Source organism: Oxyura jamaicensis, chromosome 4 (assembly GCF_011077185.1).
Source record: "Oxyura jamaicensis isolate SHBP4307 breed ruddy duck chromosome 4, BPBGC_Ojam_1.0, whole genome shotgun sequence".
Taxonomy (NCBI): Eukaryota; Metazoa; Chordata; class Aves; order Anseriformes; family Anatidae; genus Oxyura; species Oxyura jamaicensis.
In genome coordinates this window covers 51,876,021-51,897,476 of record NC_048896.1, presented here as the reverse complement: position 1 = coordinate 51,897,476, position 21,456 = coordinate 51,876,021, and the positions used below count along the sequence as shown (strand labels likewise).

At 41.1% G+C, this 21,456-nt stretch overlaps 1 protein-coding gene across 4 annotated transcripts in view; it reads right to left on the bottom strand.

The window, feature by feature from the left end:
* Positions 1-21,456, bottom strand: part of FBXW7 (F-box and WD repeat domain containing 7) — a 170,828-nt gene that overhangs the window by 128,051 nt on the left and 21,321 nt on the right. Inside the window, exon 1 of one of the 4 annotated variants that reach the window (XM_035323741.1) lies at positions 4,274-4,572. The exons of 1 other annotated variant lie outside the window; for it this stretch is intronic. In XM_035323741.1, coding sequence (XP_035179632.1) covers positions 4,274-4,417 — 144 coding nt within the window. In that variant the 5' untranslated portion in view covers positions 4,418-4,572. Of the gene's footprint in view, positions 1-4,273; positions 4,573-21,456 lie in introns of those variants that run through there. 2 more of the 4 variants (XM_035323742.1, XM_035323738.1) reach the window with 2 other exon arrangements.

Here is a 21,456-nt window from a genome sequence, read left to right as displayed (position 1 = left end):
ATAAGCATACATATAGGGCATGTTGTCTACAAAGGCAAAACCAAATTGATTCAGCAGCTGTGCACGTGTTACCAGCATCATTGTAAGGCCAAGTCAGCAAAGACCTTGATTCCCTTCCATGTTTCCGGAAGACAGAGAAAATATTAGAACATCTCAAAGGACTGAAATATTTAGGAAGTATTACACAGCAAGTTATTCACTTTATTTTTGCAAAGATCTGTAAGCAGACTGATTTCTCCCCTTGGTAACAAGCATTCACAAGCTGGTAACACTTTCAGCTCCCTAAAAGGTTGCATGGTTATACAAAACTAAAGGTAGTTTGCTGATACAACGCACAGATGGATCCAGTACTATCACATTTCAGCAAAATCAGATTAAGTTAGAGTGGTTAAAGAGAAATTAAGTTTGAAGTCCTTCCAGGAAACAATTTTATCAGTATATCTCCAGGAAACATCTCTAAGAGTTCCGTTAAGGCAGGTAAAATGTACATTAGTAGCATTGATTGTTTTTGTTTTGTTTTTAAATAGTAAATGCAGTTCTCTCCCCCCCCCCCCCTTTTTTTTTTTAATAAAGGAAATAGGTTTGTTGGGAGATCCCTTTCACTGACACTCTGGGATACCTTAAATGTGAAACATTTTAAGCCTGCAAAATCATCCTACTAAACGGTGTGCACAGTCGAACTAATTTTGGAAAATGTTGATGCCTAAATACCATTGTTCGTTTTCAACGGTGCACATACCACTTCAGATAAGACAGTTCCTTCCCACCTTTGATACAGGCTTACCCTAAAGTTTAGCCTGATGTTTCACACACACACAAAGCTTAGCTCTCATTAAAGTATCTTTAAAAACAAAGTAATTTTCAGAGCTGTTGTAGTGGCTACCACTATAAATATCTTCTGGCTGAGAAATAAGAAGAAAACACTAGTGGTAAAAACTGCTAAGTACTGGCTGTTGCCAATTAGAGCACCACTGGGGTCCCAGAATCTGAATACTACACAAACATAGTGTATCAAAATGGTATGGGTATACTAATGGTGGTGTTCTACCCAAACCACTCCACAGACACTCCAGAGGCACATAGCTGCCTCACAGTCAGTGGGCGACTGCATGAATGAGCAGAGACAGGCACGAGGGCTGGGGTGTAATGGTGTGTCACTGCCCATGCACTCCCAGGGCATCGGCAAGCCTCCAGGTGAGCCGGGGGAACACGAACCGCATGAGTTCAATTAATCACTCAGCTCTGGTAGCACAACGGTACTCCGGCAGAACACGCTATCCCTATTTACTACCATTCCCAGTATATATTCCTGTCAACAGAAAGGACTTTTTCCCACCCTGGCTACAGTTTCGTGGAACTGTTGTATTTCGCAGCGCTGTTTTGTACACAAAACACTATTATTTTACAAAAAGAGACTGTTTTATCTGAAAAATGCAATTCTTTCCAACTACTTTTCTCAGTGATTTACCAAGATTTCTTTCTTAAACTTCATGGCATAACTCATTCTCTCTATCACTGCACTTAGTAGCAAAATACACAGTGGATCTCATCACCTTTCTAAAAAACGCTTTTATAAAATACATTATTGTGGCAAAATTCTTATGCAGCTCTGGTGAGGCTGCACCTCAAGTATTGTGTTCAGTTTTGGGCCCCTCGCTACAAGAAGGACATGGAGGGTCTCGAGCGAGTCCAGAGAAGGGCTACGAAGCTGGTGAAGGGTCTGGAGAACAAGTCTTACGAGGAGCGGCTGAGGGAGCTGGGACTGTTTAGCCTGGAGAAGAGGAGGCTCAGGGGTGAACTTATGGCACTCTACAGGCACCTGAAAGGAGGCTGTAGCGAGGTGGGGGTTGGTCTATTCTCCCATGTGCCTGGTGACAGGACGAGGGGGAATGGGCTAAAGTTGTGCCAGGGGAGGTTTAGGTTGGATCTTCGGAAGAACTTCTTTACTGAGCGGGTTGTTAGTCACTGGAATAGGCTGCCCAGGGAACTGGTTGAGTCACCATCCCTGGAGGTCTTTAAAAGACATTTAGATATAGAGCTTAGGGATATGGTTCAGTGGAAGATTTGTTAGCGTTAGGTCAGAGGTTGGACTCGGTACTCTTGGAGGTCTCTTCCAACCTAGACTATTCTGTGATTCTGTAGTATAGGCTAACCTTCAGAAAGATGGATAAAAAAAATACAAGCTACCTATTTACTTATTTTTATCATCGAGTTAACTCATTTAAATGGAAGTTATTTTCAATTAGCCCCTCTCAAGCCAATAGCTGCATTTCCTAATGCCTGCTAAGGCAATTTAAAGTAAAGAGCAGAAACATGGGAAGATCACTGAACACCCGCCCACCCCCTCCCAGTCAAATCAGTGAACTCAGCAGTGACTGAGTACATCCTGCACGCTGAGCCCTGGGAGGTGCTACTCCCTACCACCACCCACCACCTCTGAACACTACTCTTCAGGTTCAGGAAACATGCCTGGGCTCATTCTGCTACTTCAGTACAATAACCAGTTCTTTCAGACTCAAGAAATCCACTGTGTGCTGGAGAAAGAGGAACTTTTGTTTCCTTTCACACGTCTAAATTGGTGAGATAGAAACCTATTTCTGCAAGGAGACTCATGCTCATTTCACTATGTAAAAGCACAGCTGAGAAGAAGCTGAACATCAAACTCTACATGAGCAGACATGGGAGTAGTAGCATGTTTTCTTCATCTGGAAAAAAGGTGTACCAAATTATATGAAAGAACCAACTTTTATCTCTTTTGAAGTATAAATAGAAAACAAAATTAAAACCTATTGATTTAAATCATATGTTTCTTGCTCACTGATTTTAATCATGATTAGACTTGACAATTACAAAACAAACAACCTTGATTTACTTAGGGCCACTTAAATCACTGTATATATGATCACTTTAGAAATTGTTACCTATCTGATCTTAGCCATCGGTTACTTAAATCACCTATTACATACACCATACTGACGTCCTGAGGCCAAAGTGACTGTCCTCTAAACTTTGGTGTACTTAAGTTACCTTGGACTGTTTCTTACTATTGAGTCCACACAAGACTCTTCTATTTCCTGATGGAATTTTTTTCTATCAGTTTTCACTCCAAAAAGAGGCATAATAACAATTAAAAGAAATTTTAATAACTTAAGGATTTTGGTTTTTAGCTTTCGTTCTTGTATGATATGCCATGTAAAAGTGAGCAAGCTCTCAAAAATCTGTGTCTGTTCTTGCAAAATAATGGACAAAACCTAAGAAAGTTTTTTTTAAAGGGAATAGAATTAGGTATGAGCTATTACTAACCACTGTAAAGTACTCTGTGCTCAAACTACTCTCCAATTAGCCAGAAGATGAATGCTGCACTACATTATCCTAAAAGCTATAAGTTCAACAAAACATGCTTCAGTTTTATCAGCTTAAGACAGCTTGGTCCAAAAGGTTGACATAATTAAGCTCCCCAGTTTCAGTCATTAGATAACAATTCCTAATGACTTTTTCTACAGTAAAACCTACATTATTCTAATATGGAATATATTTTTGTTTAATTTAGTTCCTAAATAGTCCCAGCTTTAAACCAAGGGACTAGAGAAGAAAAGAGAGAGAGAGTAAAGAGGAGAAGACAGAGCGTACACTTTCAAAGCATAATATATAACAAAACATAACATTTAGTACCAATATATAAGAATTGTTGCATACTGCCCCCGAAGCCTTAGACTATGTTTGGCATGGACCAAATTCTCAGTAAATATATAAAAGCACGTGTCAATGTGATTTAAATGGCTATCAGGAAAGTAGACAAGCTGACATGTATGAAGTTGGCTAAGAGTTTCCAGTTCTCTGTTGAAATGAACACACCGAAATCCCAAATCTGAAGAGTCAGTATTAAAAATTTAACTGAATTTCCCATATTATTGGAGAATACAGCTAGAGAAGTTTTTATTCTTACAAATGAGCTGTTACATCTTTGAGCATCTAGCAGTTTCAGGGCAACTCGAGGCTGCAATCAAAACATCCATTAGAGTGCTCCACGTTTCAGAACAAGCAAGCAAGTGGTTGTCAGAGCAGCCAGTAAATCACCTGATCCTATTACAAAATCAATTACTGCAGCACATTTCTATTGCTACACAACCTGATAATGGCAAAATGATATTGGATAGCTGCTGCAAGGTCAAGAAAACTGCTAAGAACATCTGAAATTTGTCTTTTTATCATGTACGTCCAAATTATACAGCATCCTTTTTAATGGCATATTTAAAATTTAAAATAGAGTTACCTTCTTCGGCTGACTGAGACATCCAATGGATAGTCTCTGCAACTGCTCTGATGTATGGCTGCAAGACAGCAGATTGGAGCAGCACGTCGAACAGCCCAGCCTCTTCATTAAAGAAGAAATAATGCTGCAGCCACAGCCACACATTGACTTGCTCAGACGAGTTTATTCTTTACGAAATCAGGACCGGTACTGTCCCATGCACACTCAAATTTGGCCAGCTGCCTCATTCTGCAGCTTCCTGGCTGAAACTGATGCTGCTGAGCAGAAGAAAAGCCCGCGTTTCTCCACAGAAAACATCAGCCAGGCTCACCAGCAAGTAGCACCTCGCCTTGAAAAAAAACGCGTGCGTTCTCCCCTGTTTGCACAACACGCTGCTCCGAAGAGAAGGACGGCTGCCTAAGAAGAGAGGAGTGCATTCAGGGAGGGCAGTCTCTCCCAGCTGCTTGCTGACTGCTCCTCCTGTGGCTCTCGTCACCTCGGGTCTGCCTCAGCCTCCCCAGCAGCGCAGCCTCCAGCCTGGGCCCCGGCCAGGGGAGGCCACGCCAGCAGCAGGCGGCCCCACCCCATCAGCCCCACACGCCTGCATCCCGACAGCATCCCGACAGCATCCTCCGCTCCTCGCAGCCCCAGCACCGGGCTGCTGCTCACACCAGGAGCTGCGGACCTGTTACAGCTCCTCGGCCTGACAAGGACCTCCCAGCTACGCGGGGGAGCAGCGAGACCTGCCTGGCTGCTGCTCCCGGACTGACTTCTTGCAAGGTCTGGGGAAAAGGGGAAAAAAATACAAAATAAAAAGGAAGTCTTCTTGAAAACTGAGTGCAAGAGGAAAATGCTACTCGGGTCTATCAGATCCTGAAAGAAGAATGGCTGCCACAAAGCTATGCGAGTGAGAACAGCCCTATGAAAAGTCAACAGAAATTTGAGCCTAGGAAGAAACAAGCGTGAAAGGACTTAAAAATCAAAAGGTACCAGAACCACCTCTCCAAACAAGTCAGAGGCAGATACTATAAGCAGCTTTAGTAGTCTTTAAGGAGACTGCTCAGAGACAGAAGAAGAAAAAAAAAAAAAAAAAACACACACGGAAAAGACCAAACTATGCCTGACTGCTCATGTGAATTAAACAGGTCTTCTAACCTTTAAAAAGAAGTATACTCTGGTATAATTTAACATGCAAAATTACTGCTGAAAATATTTTCTCATTTGCAAGAGATACTAATGCAATAACTATATACTGATTTTCATATATAAATGCAAGTAAAACTGTAAAAAGCTCGTTTAAACTGGTTTAAGATACGTATGCAATACTATTGCTGAAAGTAGGAGGTCTCTTGTTAACACACATGCTTAACCTGATTAAGGGATAATCTGACTTGAAATAATTGTCACTTACATTTAGAGAGCTATCAGTGCTCGGCTCATTCAACAGCATCCTCTTTATCAAAAGGTTAAGAAAAATGCAAGTGACAGGAAAGCAGCTTAAACGAATATATTCACAAAAAAACTTCCCGTTATCTCACACTGCATCGAAAGCTGAATTTCTCTCCTGCTCTCTCCCCTCCCCTTTGCTCTCTCCCTCCTCCCCCCTCCCTTTCCTTGGTTTAGAGCTGAACTGAGCCTCTCCCTTCACCTTGCTCTGCCCTTTTGCTATTCATGTGTGTATTAAATCAATTTCCAGTCTATGTACAAGCATGCACAACAAATTGCACAATAAGAAAAACCTTTGGTAGATAAAGACTACAGATGCAAACAAGCACAATAATGCAGTAACCTTTTACTCGCCTGCTGGAGGTACTGTCTGCTGCATAGAATTTTAAATCCTCATCTGCGGATGCAATTGAGCTGGTATTGCCAAGGACTTTGCTCTTCCCGTGCTGATTCTACACAGCTATTCATTGAAAGAGCACATTATATCGAAAATTTAAAGTAATATCAGGTGAAATTACTTAAATGGCTGGAAAGGAACCAACTCCTAAAAAAATCAGCTATAGCTCTGACCAGTCACATTTCAGAGCGATGTCAGACACATTAGTGAAGAAAGTCTTATTGCTGATGCATGCTTGCCAGCAATGTGCAGGATGTGGAAGCACAGAGCTAATGAAAAAAATTAATACACAGATTTAAAGTGCAAGGATCATGCTCTCATGCTCAGAATTTCACACGTCGTGCACACCACAAAAAAATCTCTGACCACAAGCATCTACTGTTTATAAAGCTAAGGAAATGGTTGTTAAAAACAGTCCCCACATCCCCCTACTTCAAATCCTGGTCTCTCAGTAGACTGCAGATAAGTTCTAATACAAATATTCTTACTGCACCTGCATTTCTGATAAATACAAATGCTGGCTTTTTCCTTCGGCAGCACACATAGTTAAGGATTGCACAGATGCATATCTTAACAGGCAGTCTAAAGGCAAACATCAATATTTTGGATAAGGGCTTTGAGTCTAATAAGGTTACAAAGTACAAGGGTACTTCACTAGAATTTGTATTGTTCTCAGCAGAAACGAAACACCAGCAGTAAAGCCTGCTATTCATTATTTATGAATTATGCCCCTCCTCGTGCCCGTTTCCTTAATGTACTATTGATTCCAGGATGCATGCAGTGACGGACAAGCCACAGTTTGATAGCATAAGTATCTGCAAAATAAATTAATATTTTCAGGAATATCAAAGTAACATCACTGCAGGATTTTTTCCCCTATCTACGGATGACATAACTGAAGTCCCACTGACAGTGACAGTTAAGAGATGAACAAACTTTTTCCCTCCACTAAAAGCATCCTATCATGTCATGTAAAAAATGAAAACAGACTTACAATGGTGTTACCACAATATTTTGTGAGATGTTTCTTCTACTTTTCTGTTGTCTGTTATTAGCAAAACTTTCAATACATCTTTACTCCCTGGGATCTGTTTAATCTGAAAATAAAATTTTACGCTGAGTATTTTTGTTACTTCCCTGTTTGTAATGAAAAGATTGGGTGCATAACGCTCTTCTCCATAATATTGATTGAGAGGAAGAAATTATGCAGCCAACATCCTGCACAGTTACTTTTCAGAACACCAGCTATTTTTGTTATTATATTAAATTTCACAACTTCCACAAACTTAGCAAAATCCAAACTTAAAAACATAATAGGATTGTTTATGGTTTTAAAGAAACATTTATCAAACTAACAAAGCTTTCTTGCAACATTCCCCCTCATAAGCCACAGACCGTTTCTACAAAAGATGTAAAAGAGAAATGATTTCATGCTAAGCTAAGGCCATGCTCTCCTGTATGCAAAATCTCAATGGGCAAACGGCCAGACACGCTCTTAGTTAAAGAGCTTCAATGAAATATCACTTGGATACAGAACGTGGAAAGACCATAGGCTATGAAAAGCGTATGCACTAATAAAAAAGTTATGTGCAGAATATATGCTTCGCTTAATTGTTCACAGCAATATATATATATATATGGCAACAACATATAAGTTCTAAAATATTGTAACCGAACAAATTATCAAGCATACACTACTCTAAACTGGCATAAAATTTAAGGGGGAAAGCCTTCCTACAAAAAGACTCTTGCCAAGCAATTGTGGCACATGATTAGCAGCACACCGTTAGGGCAAAAATGCCTTACTATATACAATTCATTGTGAAGTTTATATGTCCAAGCATACTGCTAAGATATGAACACACAACATGCTTGATATACAGTACAATACTCAAAGGGAAAAAGGACAACAGGCTTATGTTTAGAATTTAGAAAACAGAAAGGGAAAGCAAGACAAGGTACAGACCTAAGGGTTTCAGAAGGATCGAAGACACCTTCCGCAACAGATGGACAAGTCGTAAGGAAACTCTTTGAAAGATGGTCAGAAACACCAGAGGCCCCTGGCTTGTCACACAGTCTGGCCAGCAACCTCAATCTGTCTACTATTTCAGAAAGTAAGTCCAATATGCACAAAAGCCACTTGCAATATACCTTCCAGAATTGCCAGGGAAATAGCTTGTTCATATACTTCCTTGCAAATGAACGGATCTTCTCAAAGTTGATTTCTAAATTTGTCATTAAAAATGTTTTGAACGCATATCTAACTTTAAGTTTAGTCACAATGTACATCTCTTTGTGCAAGACTAAGTCAATACAAAATAAGAATTTATACTTTTTTAAAAATACTTTTCAAGTGAAAATGATGGCAGTGTGAAAGAAATTCTAAGTCTCCTTAAAACAATCAAGGAACTTGTAAGTATCATGAACTGAATATACACTATGTAACTTCATACAAAAAAATGTTTAACAGGCATGTATAAAGGGCTAAGCACCCTTTCATATACCAGTACAATAAGTAAATAGGTAAAAACAAATAGCTTCTAATTGAAGGCTTGCTACTAGTAATAAAAACATTAAGAAGCCTGCACTGGGAGAAGCACCAAATTGCTTTAAGAACTACATCATCTCATGCACTCGAGGAATCTGAGAATATTGCTACTTAAAAATGTGGAAGTGTTCTTTGGATGTTTAGATTCTCACATCAAAGAGAAAACAAAGACTTTAAAAAAAAAAAAAGCCATCACATCGTACGAGCACACTGTCCCCGCAATAGGCAAGTTTCAAAGAAGTACAGAAAGCACATAAGGAGTTTGTATTTTCAGCAGCATGACCCAAGGCAATGCAGCAAAAGTGGTTTTCCGCTTCATCACCTTCTCTCAAGGCCCCTTCTATCTAGTCTGGGGAGAGGTGAGGAGCAGGTGAACAAACAGGTCATCAGACTCGGGCTCATTTTTTCCCTCTCTCACACAAAAGCAGCTACAACAAAGTGTTGAAAGTGGGAGACACCATTTTTGCTCCAGAATTATGCAGTTGGTACATGCTTGTTGAGCACAAACACCGCTTGTACCTAAGACTCATGTCTCATACCTGGCCCCCTTCTGTTGATGACAACTTTTCTAATTTGAGAAACAAAACACACAACACTGCATCTCTCTCCAAAAACCAAACAGCAATACTCTTCCCAACCTTCCCCATAAGGAGAAAAGGAAAATGCAGTCCTAGCATTTGCAGTGCCCAAATGTGCTATCTTGGCCTCCCCTGGACACCAGCAGACATGCCATCCTTCCCTGCACAGCGCATAGGCATTACCCAAGCCCTGGCTTCCAGGAGCACACCAGCACTGTAATGGCGGCAGGCCTGGGGTCTCTTTGTTCTCCATCCACCCGAGGTAGCCATCCATACCACCGCCATTCCCATTCCTTATCAACGCTTGCTGCAGGAAACACGGTGGCATATGTAACTAACTGAACAGAGAAACATTTCCAACCCAAACCATTCTGTGATTGCAGGGACCTTAGAGATCCCCTAGTTCCAACCCCCTGCCACAGGCAGGGACACCACACTGCAGATACATGATTGTCGTTAGCCACCTAAATTAGAGGCTCCCTTTGCCTACATGTGCATGCACGCAGCCTTCTCATCAACTCCATACTGTGTTCGTATTTTCAGTATTCATCTTGCATACTGTCCATCTACCCAGACTCTCTCTGCTGGAGAGCAGAAAAATCAACAGGATCATTTTGTAAGAACCACTGCAACACTTAGCAGACTTGAGATGTTTGTTCATTCTACTTGAAACTCATATACCAATTGCATTTCTTTGCCTCAGCTTTGCTACACTATTCCTCCCAGCTGAAACATCATTCAGTATTTATTGCATGTAGGTGCACTAAGGAAGAAAAGTCGTTCCTGTATATGATTAAAGTAAGTATACCCAACTATTATTCCAATGTGCTCGTATACAGCCTAGAAAAAATTAAGGTGGGAAAAAAAAAAGACATATCCTTCACAAAGGCAAGGCATTTTGCACTCTAAAAATTAATCGCTCCAATCCACAAGATTTGTGTACTATGGAAAGTTGTAGCAAGCTTTCAAAAACCCTCTCTGCTCTTACCTAAAAAGAGGAATAGGTAGGCTAGTCTCCCTGTTCTCCTGGCCATGCAATACCCCCACAAAAATCCTTCTTTCTCCACATGCTCAGTTGGCTTTATTGCAGACAAGCAAATAAACCAGCAGCCAAAAAGTAAAAAAGGATAAACTACTTGTACTTTTTTCATTGAGGGCTGAGCACATCCCACAGCCAGAGGCTGCGTTCCCCTAGCTAACTTCCCTATACTTCACATGGCTAAGTTAAAATCATGTACCTTGAACAATTCCCAGCATCTGCTAAGACAGAAGAAAGTCTTGTCTACTGACTTCTACTTATAGGAGAGAAAACACACTGAGAATAGTCTAGTGAGGGTAATCAGTGCTGGGCCTGTGAGGGTGTCTCCTGTGAGAGCAGGACACAAGCCAGCGGAAGATTTCTGGATGTCTTTTCTAGCACGCTTAAAGAGAACTGATTTCATAATTTGGCTTGGGAGCTAAGTCACTTAGCTTAAGTAGTGCTGTTGATAGACAGTGTGGTTCCTGGCATTAGATAGCAAGCCTACATTTGAGTCATGAGCACAGGCCGCAGCAGCCATCGCACCAAATTAGGCCTGGTGCTGCTACAGCCAGACACGGGGACAGCTGCCCAGGAGCTGCTCCTCTCCACCAGTCCTCCCAAACACACTTCGGGGTTTACTGAGTAGTCTCCACTTCCCCTTCTCTTCTCACCTCTCCCCTCCTCCCTGAAAACCATCTGGACATGACTTTTTTTTTTTAGATACATAGCCCAGGAAAACAGCTGGAGATTATAAAACAATTGAATACAAGAAACCAGTAATCCTTCAAGTAGATTATAAAATAAATTCACATTACTGTATATTACCTACTCATTTTCAGTATGCTAACGTGTTACCTCATAAGTACTGAAAGCTTTACAAGATACCCGCAGTGGTCTGTCTTTAACAGCAAGTGGTCTTTCTCCTCAGAGCTCTGGGAAGCAAGTTGGGATAAACAGCTGGCTGCCACCAGCACAGAAACAGTTAACATTTTCCTCAAGTACTGAATATTTCTCTTTCAGAGCTCTTGTTTCAGGGTGTCTGCTGATTTAAGAACGAAATGCTATCAATTTATGCTTGGTGCTTCTTTCTAAAGGTGACTTCATTATGAGTTGCTACTCTTTTCCAAACAAAGGCAATTGACAAAAATCCTGAAATGGTGAAACGGGAGCACTGATGCTTTATGGAAGGAGGGATGCTGCTGTAAAGCCTTGCCCTGTACCAGCACAGGGAAGCATACAGCTCGTCACTGTGCTGCCAGTTTCAGAGCCACCCATTTCCATTAACACTGAGGGAGGAGAGGATGAGGACAGCCCAGCTCTCTGAGCTGTCATGCCATTGCCACCGAGAGTGTAGTCATTTTTCTACAAGTACAGGATAATAACCAGATAGTTCCTGCTGCACTTCAGACTTGGCAAGGCCAAAGCACGACTCCTAAATGGTAGCTTTTAACCCTTTTACGTGGGATCACCACAAGCAACCTCGCTGAAACTCCCTATCTGATCCCAGTCCCCTCACGCAGTGAGCAGGGGAGGCCACGGCCCCCCCTTCCCTGCTGCCTGCCTGGAGAAGCCCCATCTCATGTCACGCACCTAGGTGCACGGCTGTCACTGCAGGGCGGACTGATACGGTCAGCTCTTCAACACTAAAATCATCATGCACACAGGTCACAAATCACACCATAACACCAGACCTGTCATCCTTTTTGGTCTGAAAAATGCTTAAGTCAGAGCGAATTCCTAAACTCTTTCTAAAGCTTGCTTAATCTAATTAATTATTTTAATCTAGGCCTTCACAGAGCTGCAGACAGAAGCCAGTTTTAGGAAGCCTGATTTCTCAGCAATATTTTCTGAAAATACCAGAAATCGCCAGAAGCAAAACAGAAGACCACCACACCAAAACACACACAAGAACTCACGCACAAGGAAAGAAGTCCTTCACTTCCCGATCTGAGCATTTCAAATAAGAAACCTTGCAGACCGATTTCAAAGTTGAAGAGAGAAGGACAAGAAGAGCCTTATAAAGATCAACATTCCCACTGTGTTTCGTGTTAACTCAAGAGCCACAACAATGAAGCTATTCTAATCCTTTCTGCTCTCCAGGCTGCAGGAAACAAGTGGATCGGCCTTCATTATGTTTAAGACACAGAAAACACAGATGACTGGCCACTTCAAATGAAAGCTTACAATGTTAGCATAACCATTATCAAATAACACACATTTTTTGCTCTGGTTCTCCACTCAAGCCTCACCCTCCATCGAGAGGCTTATAGTAAGACCAAGTATTTACTATCAATATTACCTTTTGAAATATTCTGAAGTCCTTCTTCGCTGCCAAATGCACTTTCATTACCCCATTGGAGGTCACGGTCCAGATCTCTCCGCACAATCTTACCCACGTCTACAGTTAATACAGTCTGCATGAGTGAGTCATGTGGAAAAATGCTAGCTTAACACCAAAAGGTTATGAAAGTTTAAGAAGCTATTTTAAATTTACATAGAAGCCCATAACAACACACAATTATGTTCCATGTCCCTGTTACCTTTCTGGTGAAAAGCTGGGTCTTCTTAGTGGCAGAAGCTGGCAACATTTAACCAAAAAAAAAAATAAAGGTTGGTTTCATGGAATGAAAGAAGTGTCTTGCCTGTTCACTTTTTTCATACGAGATCATCAATTGGGTAATCCTAGAAGGAAAACTATGCCCTCAAGCCAAAAAAAAAAAAAAAAAGGTAATCCACAGTTATCAGAGGAAGTGAGCATTTTGCAAATTGCAATTGCTAGGGAATACTTTACATTTCCTTAACCAGCAGAGCAACAAAGATTAAATGAACATCAACTCTAAAAATAAAACAAAAATACAGAGCTGAACCTAACTCAATGCAAATAAATCACATTTTCATCAGCCTCCTAAGAAAAAGGAGATGCCAAAAATATATAAAGATGCAGTGCAAAATCCATTCACAAAAATATACATGTCATTTCTTAAATGGGGTTTAACAGCAAGAAACAACCTACAAAGCCACTCCATATTTATATATCAAGTTCCTTAATACGTCTTCTAGTACTTCGTTCCATGCCTCCTTGACCACATCAGGCATTTAAATCCATTCCTCTCACTTGTTCACATCTTCAAATAACAAGGAATTGATACAAAAGATCTGGAGAAACCACTGAATCTTTTCTAAATTAGCAAATATGTTTATTCAGCAATTTATCTATGGGACTGAAAAAGACAACTCCCTGCCTCTTTATCCCATATCATATATTTTCATATAATACGTAAGCTTAATCTAAACAAGATAGGAACAACAGCAGTGCAGATGCTTCAGTGCAGGCTCTATGTGCAAAAATGCACAACTGAAACATCCTTCATCATTAACGACACTAGCTAAACACACACTAGCATAGGCATATTAACCCATACTACAGCTGCATTTAAAACTTTGCTGAGCTAGAGTAACCCAATGTCAGTGCTCACCACAGGAAAGCTCAGCTGAGGCTGCTGCACTCCTACAGAAACCAGCAGCATCACCACTTACACCAGCTCCAGAACTCTACCTCATTCCCACCTCAGGTGTTTCCTTCCCCAAGTCATCCCCTGCCTTCTGTTGGCACAAGAATTTGTGCAGACTCCATAGATGTTTTAGATATTTTTTTTTCCTAAATAGATTAGCTTTAACCTGCTGTAACCTGCAATCAAGCTCGTTACATCAAAAACTTCAAGATGAAGTTAACAATCCGGAGCCCATTGGAAGAATTGAGTTCGTTAGCACTGCCTAAAGTCAAAAATGATAGCCCTAACATTAGTGTCACTGAGAGGCAGTGCTGCTTATGCCAGGATACACGTTTCAAACCCCACACCTCCCATGCAGAGAATAGAGGTGTAATTGTTCACATAGTTGGAATGGGAAGAACAGCAAAACTGATTTGGTTGGAAAATAACCCAGGAAAAGAAAGAACACATAAGATCACCAACCTTGATCATGGTGCTATTTCAATATGACTTTGTCAACAAAACAAGAAGATGGATGGAAAAGGAGACTGGTGCAGACGAAGGTGGGGGGGCGGGGGGGGGGGGGCCGGGGGCTAGGGGAGGCTGGAGGTGTTGTTGCTTAGGCCAGCAGGGTTACCACGGGAATTCAAGCACAATCAAACCCACGGATACCCTATGCCATAACGATGAAATTGTTTGCTGCTTCATTCCTTACTTCTTGTCTAAAAACGAGGCTAATGTTTCCTATGGCCTACATCACTCTGGTAAGGTTAAAGACTACACTATTTACTTGCTGTGTATCAGTAATGAGGGGATAGAAAAGGGAGGATGCAATTCCTGAAGACAGAACATGAAAAAGGAGCTGACAGAAAAGCTTTTTTTCCCCCATCTTTTCTTGTAACCAAAGCAGAAGGGAAACAAACATTAAAGTTTTTGACACTAAGGAGCCAGCCTGGCAGAAAAAAAAAAAAAAAAAAAAAAGTGCTCAGAACTGAGCAGAGAACTGCAGCAATAACCATGCTGAGGGAGCTCGAAATGGAGGCTCTCTCAGATGCTGCCTGAAGATCTTCAGAGTACTCCACCTGTTGAATCACCTACAGTTGCCTTTGTGTTTGATCTGCAAGCAGACCAAGATGCCACAGGGGAGGAGAGGTGACTTTGAACCCATAACTTAACAGTAAAGGATAATGAGCTGTCAGTGTAATATCCCAAACACACTTCATTTACGTATTACCAAAACAGACTTTTAGTACTGAATGATGACTAGATCTCATGTTTTAAGGCACATATTTTCCCTGATGTTAAGAAGCTTTAATTGACATCAGGATGTACAAGAGCAGCTAAGTGTCGAGGTCACAAGCTCGGAGCCCAGTTCTGCATATGTGTCTTTCCGCGGCCCCTGAACAGTAAGCAGCTGGTGCAGATGAAGCAAGCTGCACAAAGTCATGTAAGTTAAAATGATTGCATGGGAGCAGAAATATGTATACAAGGATGTTGTGAAATCCATGATACGTGCCTTTAAACAGCTTTTATAGTTAGGAGAAAGTATTCAGTTCCTCTCCAGTCCTGAACATTTCTGATCCCAGAATATTCAATTCACAAAGCATAAATTTACAATACATAAAATTTAATTGTTTTTGGACTTCAGGAAGTACTTCCTCCCTACAGCACCACCGAGCTGACCTTACTCCTATACAGATATACACGAGAGCCCTACCACTGCCCATTCTAGATCGAAGAGCAAAAGAACCAGTAAAAGATGCCCGATAGTTGGGCATGGATGAGAAGGAGACAGAAACCAACACCTTTTTTGGATATAAAATAGTAGAAAACCCTTCATGTTCTTTCCTTTTGTGTGGTCTCCAGCCAAACACAAACCTCTTATTTCATTTGCAGTAGCGTCATTAATAGGATGCTTAAGGACACTGGCAAGGTTAATTCCATGTTTGCTCATGCCTTTTGTTTGTTATAACACAACCATATCAGCTTCATTTAAATTAAACACTGTAGTTAATTAATCAGTGTAATTAATTTACCATTCACTATTTACACTTAAGAATTCATGTACTAGAAAACATATTTTTCCTTTTGTCAGCTGGTACAACAAGGGATATTAGCCTTTGTCCCTGTCCCTATACCTCACACTCTCATTCTTCTATACCACCACAGCTGCTATCATGACACGCTGTACACACTCCTAGTATATCCCCTGTCTCTCTCACACCACAGTGTGAAGGTTTTAAATAAATAACTCTAAGCCTCTGAGGCACCGAGCTTTTAAACTGGCAGAAAAGGAAAGCATCTTGTCTTGGCACAAAGCAGGGAATTTCTCAGTTAGAAAGTTCTAAATCAGCAAGACACCAGTAAGAGTTCTCCCACATTGTTTTCTGGAGTTGTTTTGGTTTTTAATTGAAATATCTTCAGTGTTTCCATTATACATAAGCATATACTGATAAGTTCTTCAGCAACTCTTCATGCCATCTTCTGGATTTCCTAATCATATTTTGTTAGCTCTCTTTTCTGCAAATACAGTTTCTATTCTTATCCACTATTTTTTTTTATTACTCACTATTTTAATCCCTGCATATTCAACGTAAATAAGACGTCTAACAAGCCTAACTTGTCAACCAGTCACATGCTGAAGCCATTATCCAAAATATTAGTGTCAGTGAAGAGCAGAAAGCATTGTTTATATCTAGAAGTGATGATGCAATGTCTGTATTTTTTTTTTTAAGTTTAATTGCAAGATTGTACTTTTATTTCTATTATTTCACCCAAGTATAAAAGTTCACCCAAGTCTAAGGAATCAATTCCCTTATTTTTTTCCCAAAAGAGTCATTTTCTACTAAAGCTTATATTCAGCTAAATATTTCATAATCCTCCAGTAGCTGGCAAACCAGCATATACTTACAAATTTCTGTTAAAGGGACAACTTCAAGTTATGTTTTTAAGTATTCCTGTATTTCATGCACAGAAACCAAATTACTTTAAAAATGCCTGACTCTAAACTGCAGCAGTTGAGGAACTGCTTCATAAGTAGCTCAGTCCGAGACGCAGACAGCTATGTTCTGTAATATCATTATGTGTCTCATTTAAGGCCATCCCAGCAGCCAGTCTCACACAAGCTTAATGCATAAGCTATCCTGCAAAAGGTCTTCCTTTGTCATCCCTGCAAGCAGACAGCAGTGGCCACTGTAAAGACGGCTCTGTTCTTTTGTGTTGGGGCAACGAGAATTGCTCCTCAGCTTTATCTCACGGAAGGCAAGCCATCCTCCTCAAAGTCAGTCTGAAACAGAAGCACTCTCTGCAGAGATCGATGGTGACACATTAAAGAAAGAAGGGATGACTGTTAAATTCAGGCACTAGCCACACACTTTTCTTACAGATTTTGACAGCTAAAGAGCATTTTGCCTGATGTCCAACTCTGGAACAAAATGGAATAACAGGCACAAATTCTCCTTGGAAACGTGCTTGGAGTTCCCCAAGCATAGAAGGAAAACAAAGAACATGGAGTTGCTAATTAAGGTCCCTCTAGGGGAAGGACAACTATAGGGTCCCTATAGGGACCTTAAAGCCCACCCAGTTCCAGCCCCCTGCCATGGGCAGGGACACCTCCCACCAGCCCAGGCTGCCCAAAGCCCCATCCAGCCTGGCCTCGAACACCTCCAGGGATGGGGCATCCACAGCTTCTGGGCATCCTGTGCCAGGGCCTCACCACCCTCAGAGTAAAGAATTTCTTCATAATATCTCATCTAATTCTCCCCTCTTTTAGATTTAACTCCTACCCCTTGTATTAACACTACACTTGCTGAAGAGTCCCTCCACATCTTTCCTGTAGGTCTCCAATAGGTAGTTTGTGAGTTTGTGTTGGTTAAGCATTAAAGTTAAGGAACAAAATTCTAACTTGCAATTGCTACCTAATTCATTTGCTAAAAAATAACGAGAGAGAGAGAGAGAGAGAGAGAGAGAGAGAGAGAGAGAGAGATCTTTTTGTGGATAATAGGTTAGAAAAAGCAATTTCATTTAATTGCTTAAAATGCATCCAGCCCAAGATTTGAACAATAGGGAAGGTTACTCAGGAAGGTAATTTTAAATGGCATTCCAAAGACAAAAATATCTTATTAATCAAGAGTTGCTGCAACTACCTAAAGCAACCAAAAACCAATTCAAAACATTTTTAGAATGACTGTCCCAGATCTTTTCTGTTCCCGTCGCGCGCCCGCCCGGGCGCCGCGGCGGGGGGGGGCTGTTCTAATACTGAGAAAAAAAAAATGGTGTTAAACACTTGAAAGACAGATACTGTACAAGTGAAACCAGAGACAATGGAGCAGAAGAAGTGTTGCTTTGCAACTTTACCTTTGCACCTCCTAGTTGAGGTTTAAACATGTCAGCTCATCATAAATTGATTAATATGAAATATCTTTTGGAAGTAATCGACACACTTTTAAGTAATCTTCATTTTGCTGCAAAGCTTTTTGCTGGCGAACTTTACAACGCACGCAGTTCACATACCAAACAAAGCGGGCTCACAAAAAGGTCCAAGCATGGATCAGAGTGGATGGACACACGAAAGCACACGGGCTGCAAGAAGGGGATCGTGCAAAAGTGAACGCGATCCGTGGCCGAACCGTCCCTTCAGAAGCTCATTCATTAACTACCAGGGGCTAATGATTCAGGCATCTTCCAGGAGGGCAGCTAAGCATTGTGCAAGTAACTCCTGCCTGGCAGCTTAGGAAAGGATGGGAGGCGTCTGTGCTCCTTTCCACAACTTGGATCTCCCATAGAACCAAAATCCAGAAGTTTTTGGAGTTCAGCCTCCTTTGTATTAAGTAGCATAGACCAAGTAAGTATCTCAAATAGATTCAGAAATTATGAAAGACTAGCTCCAACAGCAGACAGAGGAAAGAACATTTCACCATAATTTTACCCTGCTTCAGCTTTGCTGAAGACAAATGGCTCTCCATATATCACAAATCCCAAGTAAATGGACCTTAGAAAGCCAACTCCTGTGCAGATAAACATCTTCCTACAGTAATTTGCACCAGAACAGAGTATACTGTACCAGTGCTCAAATTTATATCATTTGTTACAGGAGGCCCTATGTATTAATTTTCATGTCTTAAAAGGAATTGACTAGGAACATTTTCAGGTACTTTCGTATGTCCAGGACCTTGTACTGTCATGGAAGAGCGGAGAGACTTAAACTCTATGTAACAAAGCGACAATTTATCCCACAGATATAGTCTTCCAGCAGACTCCTCCTGGAGGCACATAGCAATGGGCTGTAGACACAGCCTACAACAACAAATTCTGACTTCTCATTCTGATAATCAAGTTTCCTATCACAGGCAGTCAAATATTGAAGCAGAACCATCTAGTGGCATGTCTATCATTGGAGATGCTCAAAACTTATCACTCCATCTAAGCTGGTCCTGCTTCGATCATGGGTCCAGACTAGATGAACTCCAAAATTCCTCCTAATCCACATCACCTGATGAGTCCATGAAACTCAAAGGAGGATCAGAAAAAGAACGTCAATTTCGCCACAGAGTGAAACAACGTAATAACACACATGCAATGGTATAGAGACTGATGTTTGATTTTTCACCTGTGAAAATGAGGAAATCACTATAGAAATAAATATTTTTCTTTCTCTAAATGTCAGTCAATAATATCTTACTAACTAAAATCCTAATTCCATATATTCTATTAAAGCGTCACCACTTTCTTTTACCACAGACGAATGAGAGACCTTTTAAAATCTCAAATGAGCTACACAGTCTTAATATTTTAGTAAGAATTGACAGCTGACCACCAAAATAGAAAGACCAAATTTCTAATAAAGCGCACAGCATTTGTTCCATGTAATGGAGGTGAAGTAAAGCAGTTACATAAACGTGAAGCCAGTATGACTTAAGAGGCTATCAAGGTATGCTGTACACTTCACTAATGATGCTCAAGCCACTAAGTTGTAAATACTCCACATAGCATGGGCTATGTTCGTACTCACAAAGCCAGAGGACATCTCCTGCTGCTGTGCACGTGCACTGAAGCACATCCTAGCACTTGACACAAAGCTAAAAACAGGAAGACACAGGATGTTTCTGATACACTTGTTTGGCACTCCAGCACACTGATAGGAGACAGTGGAAGCTGGGCACTCAACTCTCCATTTGATTACTCCTCCAGCACTGAAGCTTTGGCCCTTATTACTGACTATTGAGCCAGATTTTCATTCTGCCCGCAAAAAAAAAAAAAAAAGAAAAAAGGTTAGTTCAGACCTAAGGGATCTCAGCAAATCTCTCATTCAACCTCCTACTCAAATAACAGTCAATAGTGAATTCCAATCAGGTCAGTCAGAATTTTGTCCAGTCAGGTCTTGAGGATCTTCAGGGATGTGGTAGAGGTTTGCACCTCGCAGTGCAGGTCTGTCAACCCACCTAGATGCTTACAAATCAAGGACATCAGAAAGAGGGATGCCATAAGCAGAACTGGAATAGAATTCAACAAATGCAACCGTGTAAGTAGAAACACAAGAGAAGGTCTCATGAGTGATTTTCAAAAATTCTGTGCAACTTTTAACAGTATAAAGCCCTGCATATTCATACCATGTGACACACAAACATTATCAATACACAATCAACAGCACTGAAATTGTTTCCAAGTTACATGGATCATCACAGATCCAAGAAGAGTTGGTACCAACAGGCATGGTATCTCCTACACTGACTCCTGAAAGCATTGCCTAAACATTCGGGAAATGCCTTGATATACAAGAAAAAAAAAAAATCAGCATGCAGCAATAGCCTGACTTAACAGCAAGAGCAAGACTGCATCTGTAAAGGCCTGATAAAAGGCTGCTGCAGCAATCACAATGCCAGATGATGAGAGCTCGGATGAGAGGTTTAACTATGTGGATAGAATACGAATCTCAGGTTTTCTGCAGGAGGAATCAGGGTGACTGCTTGTGCTAGACAACAACAGTACTTTCTCTCTTTGTGGAGACACACTATTTTTCAAGCCTGTACTGAGACAGCACGAAGTGATGTAGAACAAGGGAGCACATTATTGGTGTTTCTGGCAGTCTGTCTGTCCAGTGGGCTGCTACAGATATTCAGTCATGTCCTTATTACTGATCCTACCACTCAAGCATTAAGTGTCCCCTTCCCACCTCTAAAAATGCAGGCAGTAGGGATGCAGCGGGGATGGGGGGTGAGGCTCAGAACACCACTCGTTCTGGCATTGCCTTATCAGCAAATAGGAACAGTGAAAGACCTGCCACTGGGAGGAGCTGCAGTCATACACGATTTCCAATCCTCACTCACCCTTTGCCCTGGAGAACACAAACATGACAACGCTTAGTCCTGCACACCAGGTTTCTTTCCTCCAACTTTCCTCCGACCTTCCTGCCCTCAATGACATCTCAGAATGGAGCAATTAGACTTGGATGTAAAATCTTGTTCAGCAAAGACCGAGGCAGTGACTGTTCCCTGACTTCTGGAAACTGAGATCAACCACTCACCTTCAAGAAGCAGAAGTTAAGATTGGAAAACTATAGAAGTTACTAAGTTCAGAGCAATGGTCTCCTGAAACAGAAAATAAATGCATTTTGCTGTTCCAAAGATCCAATCTGAATAATCACAGTTCATTGGAAACATCAATGCAAACCTGTAGAGGAAAAAAAAAAAAGCAGACTGAACAAGTTCAGAACCTTCTTATCAAC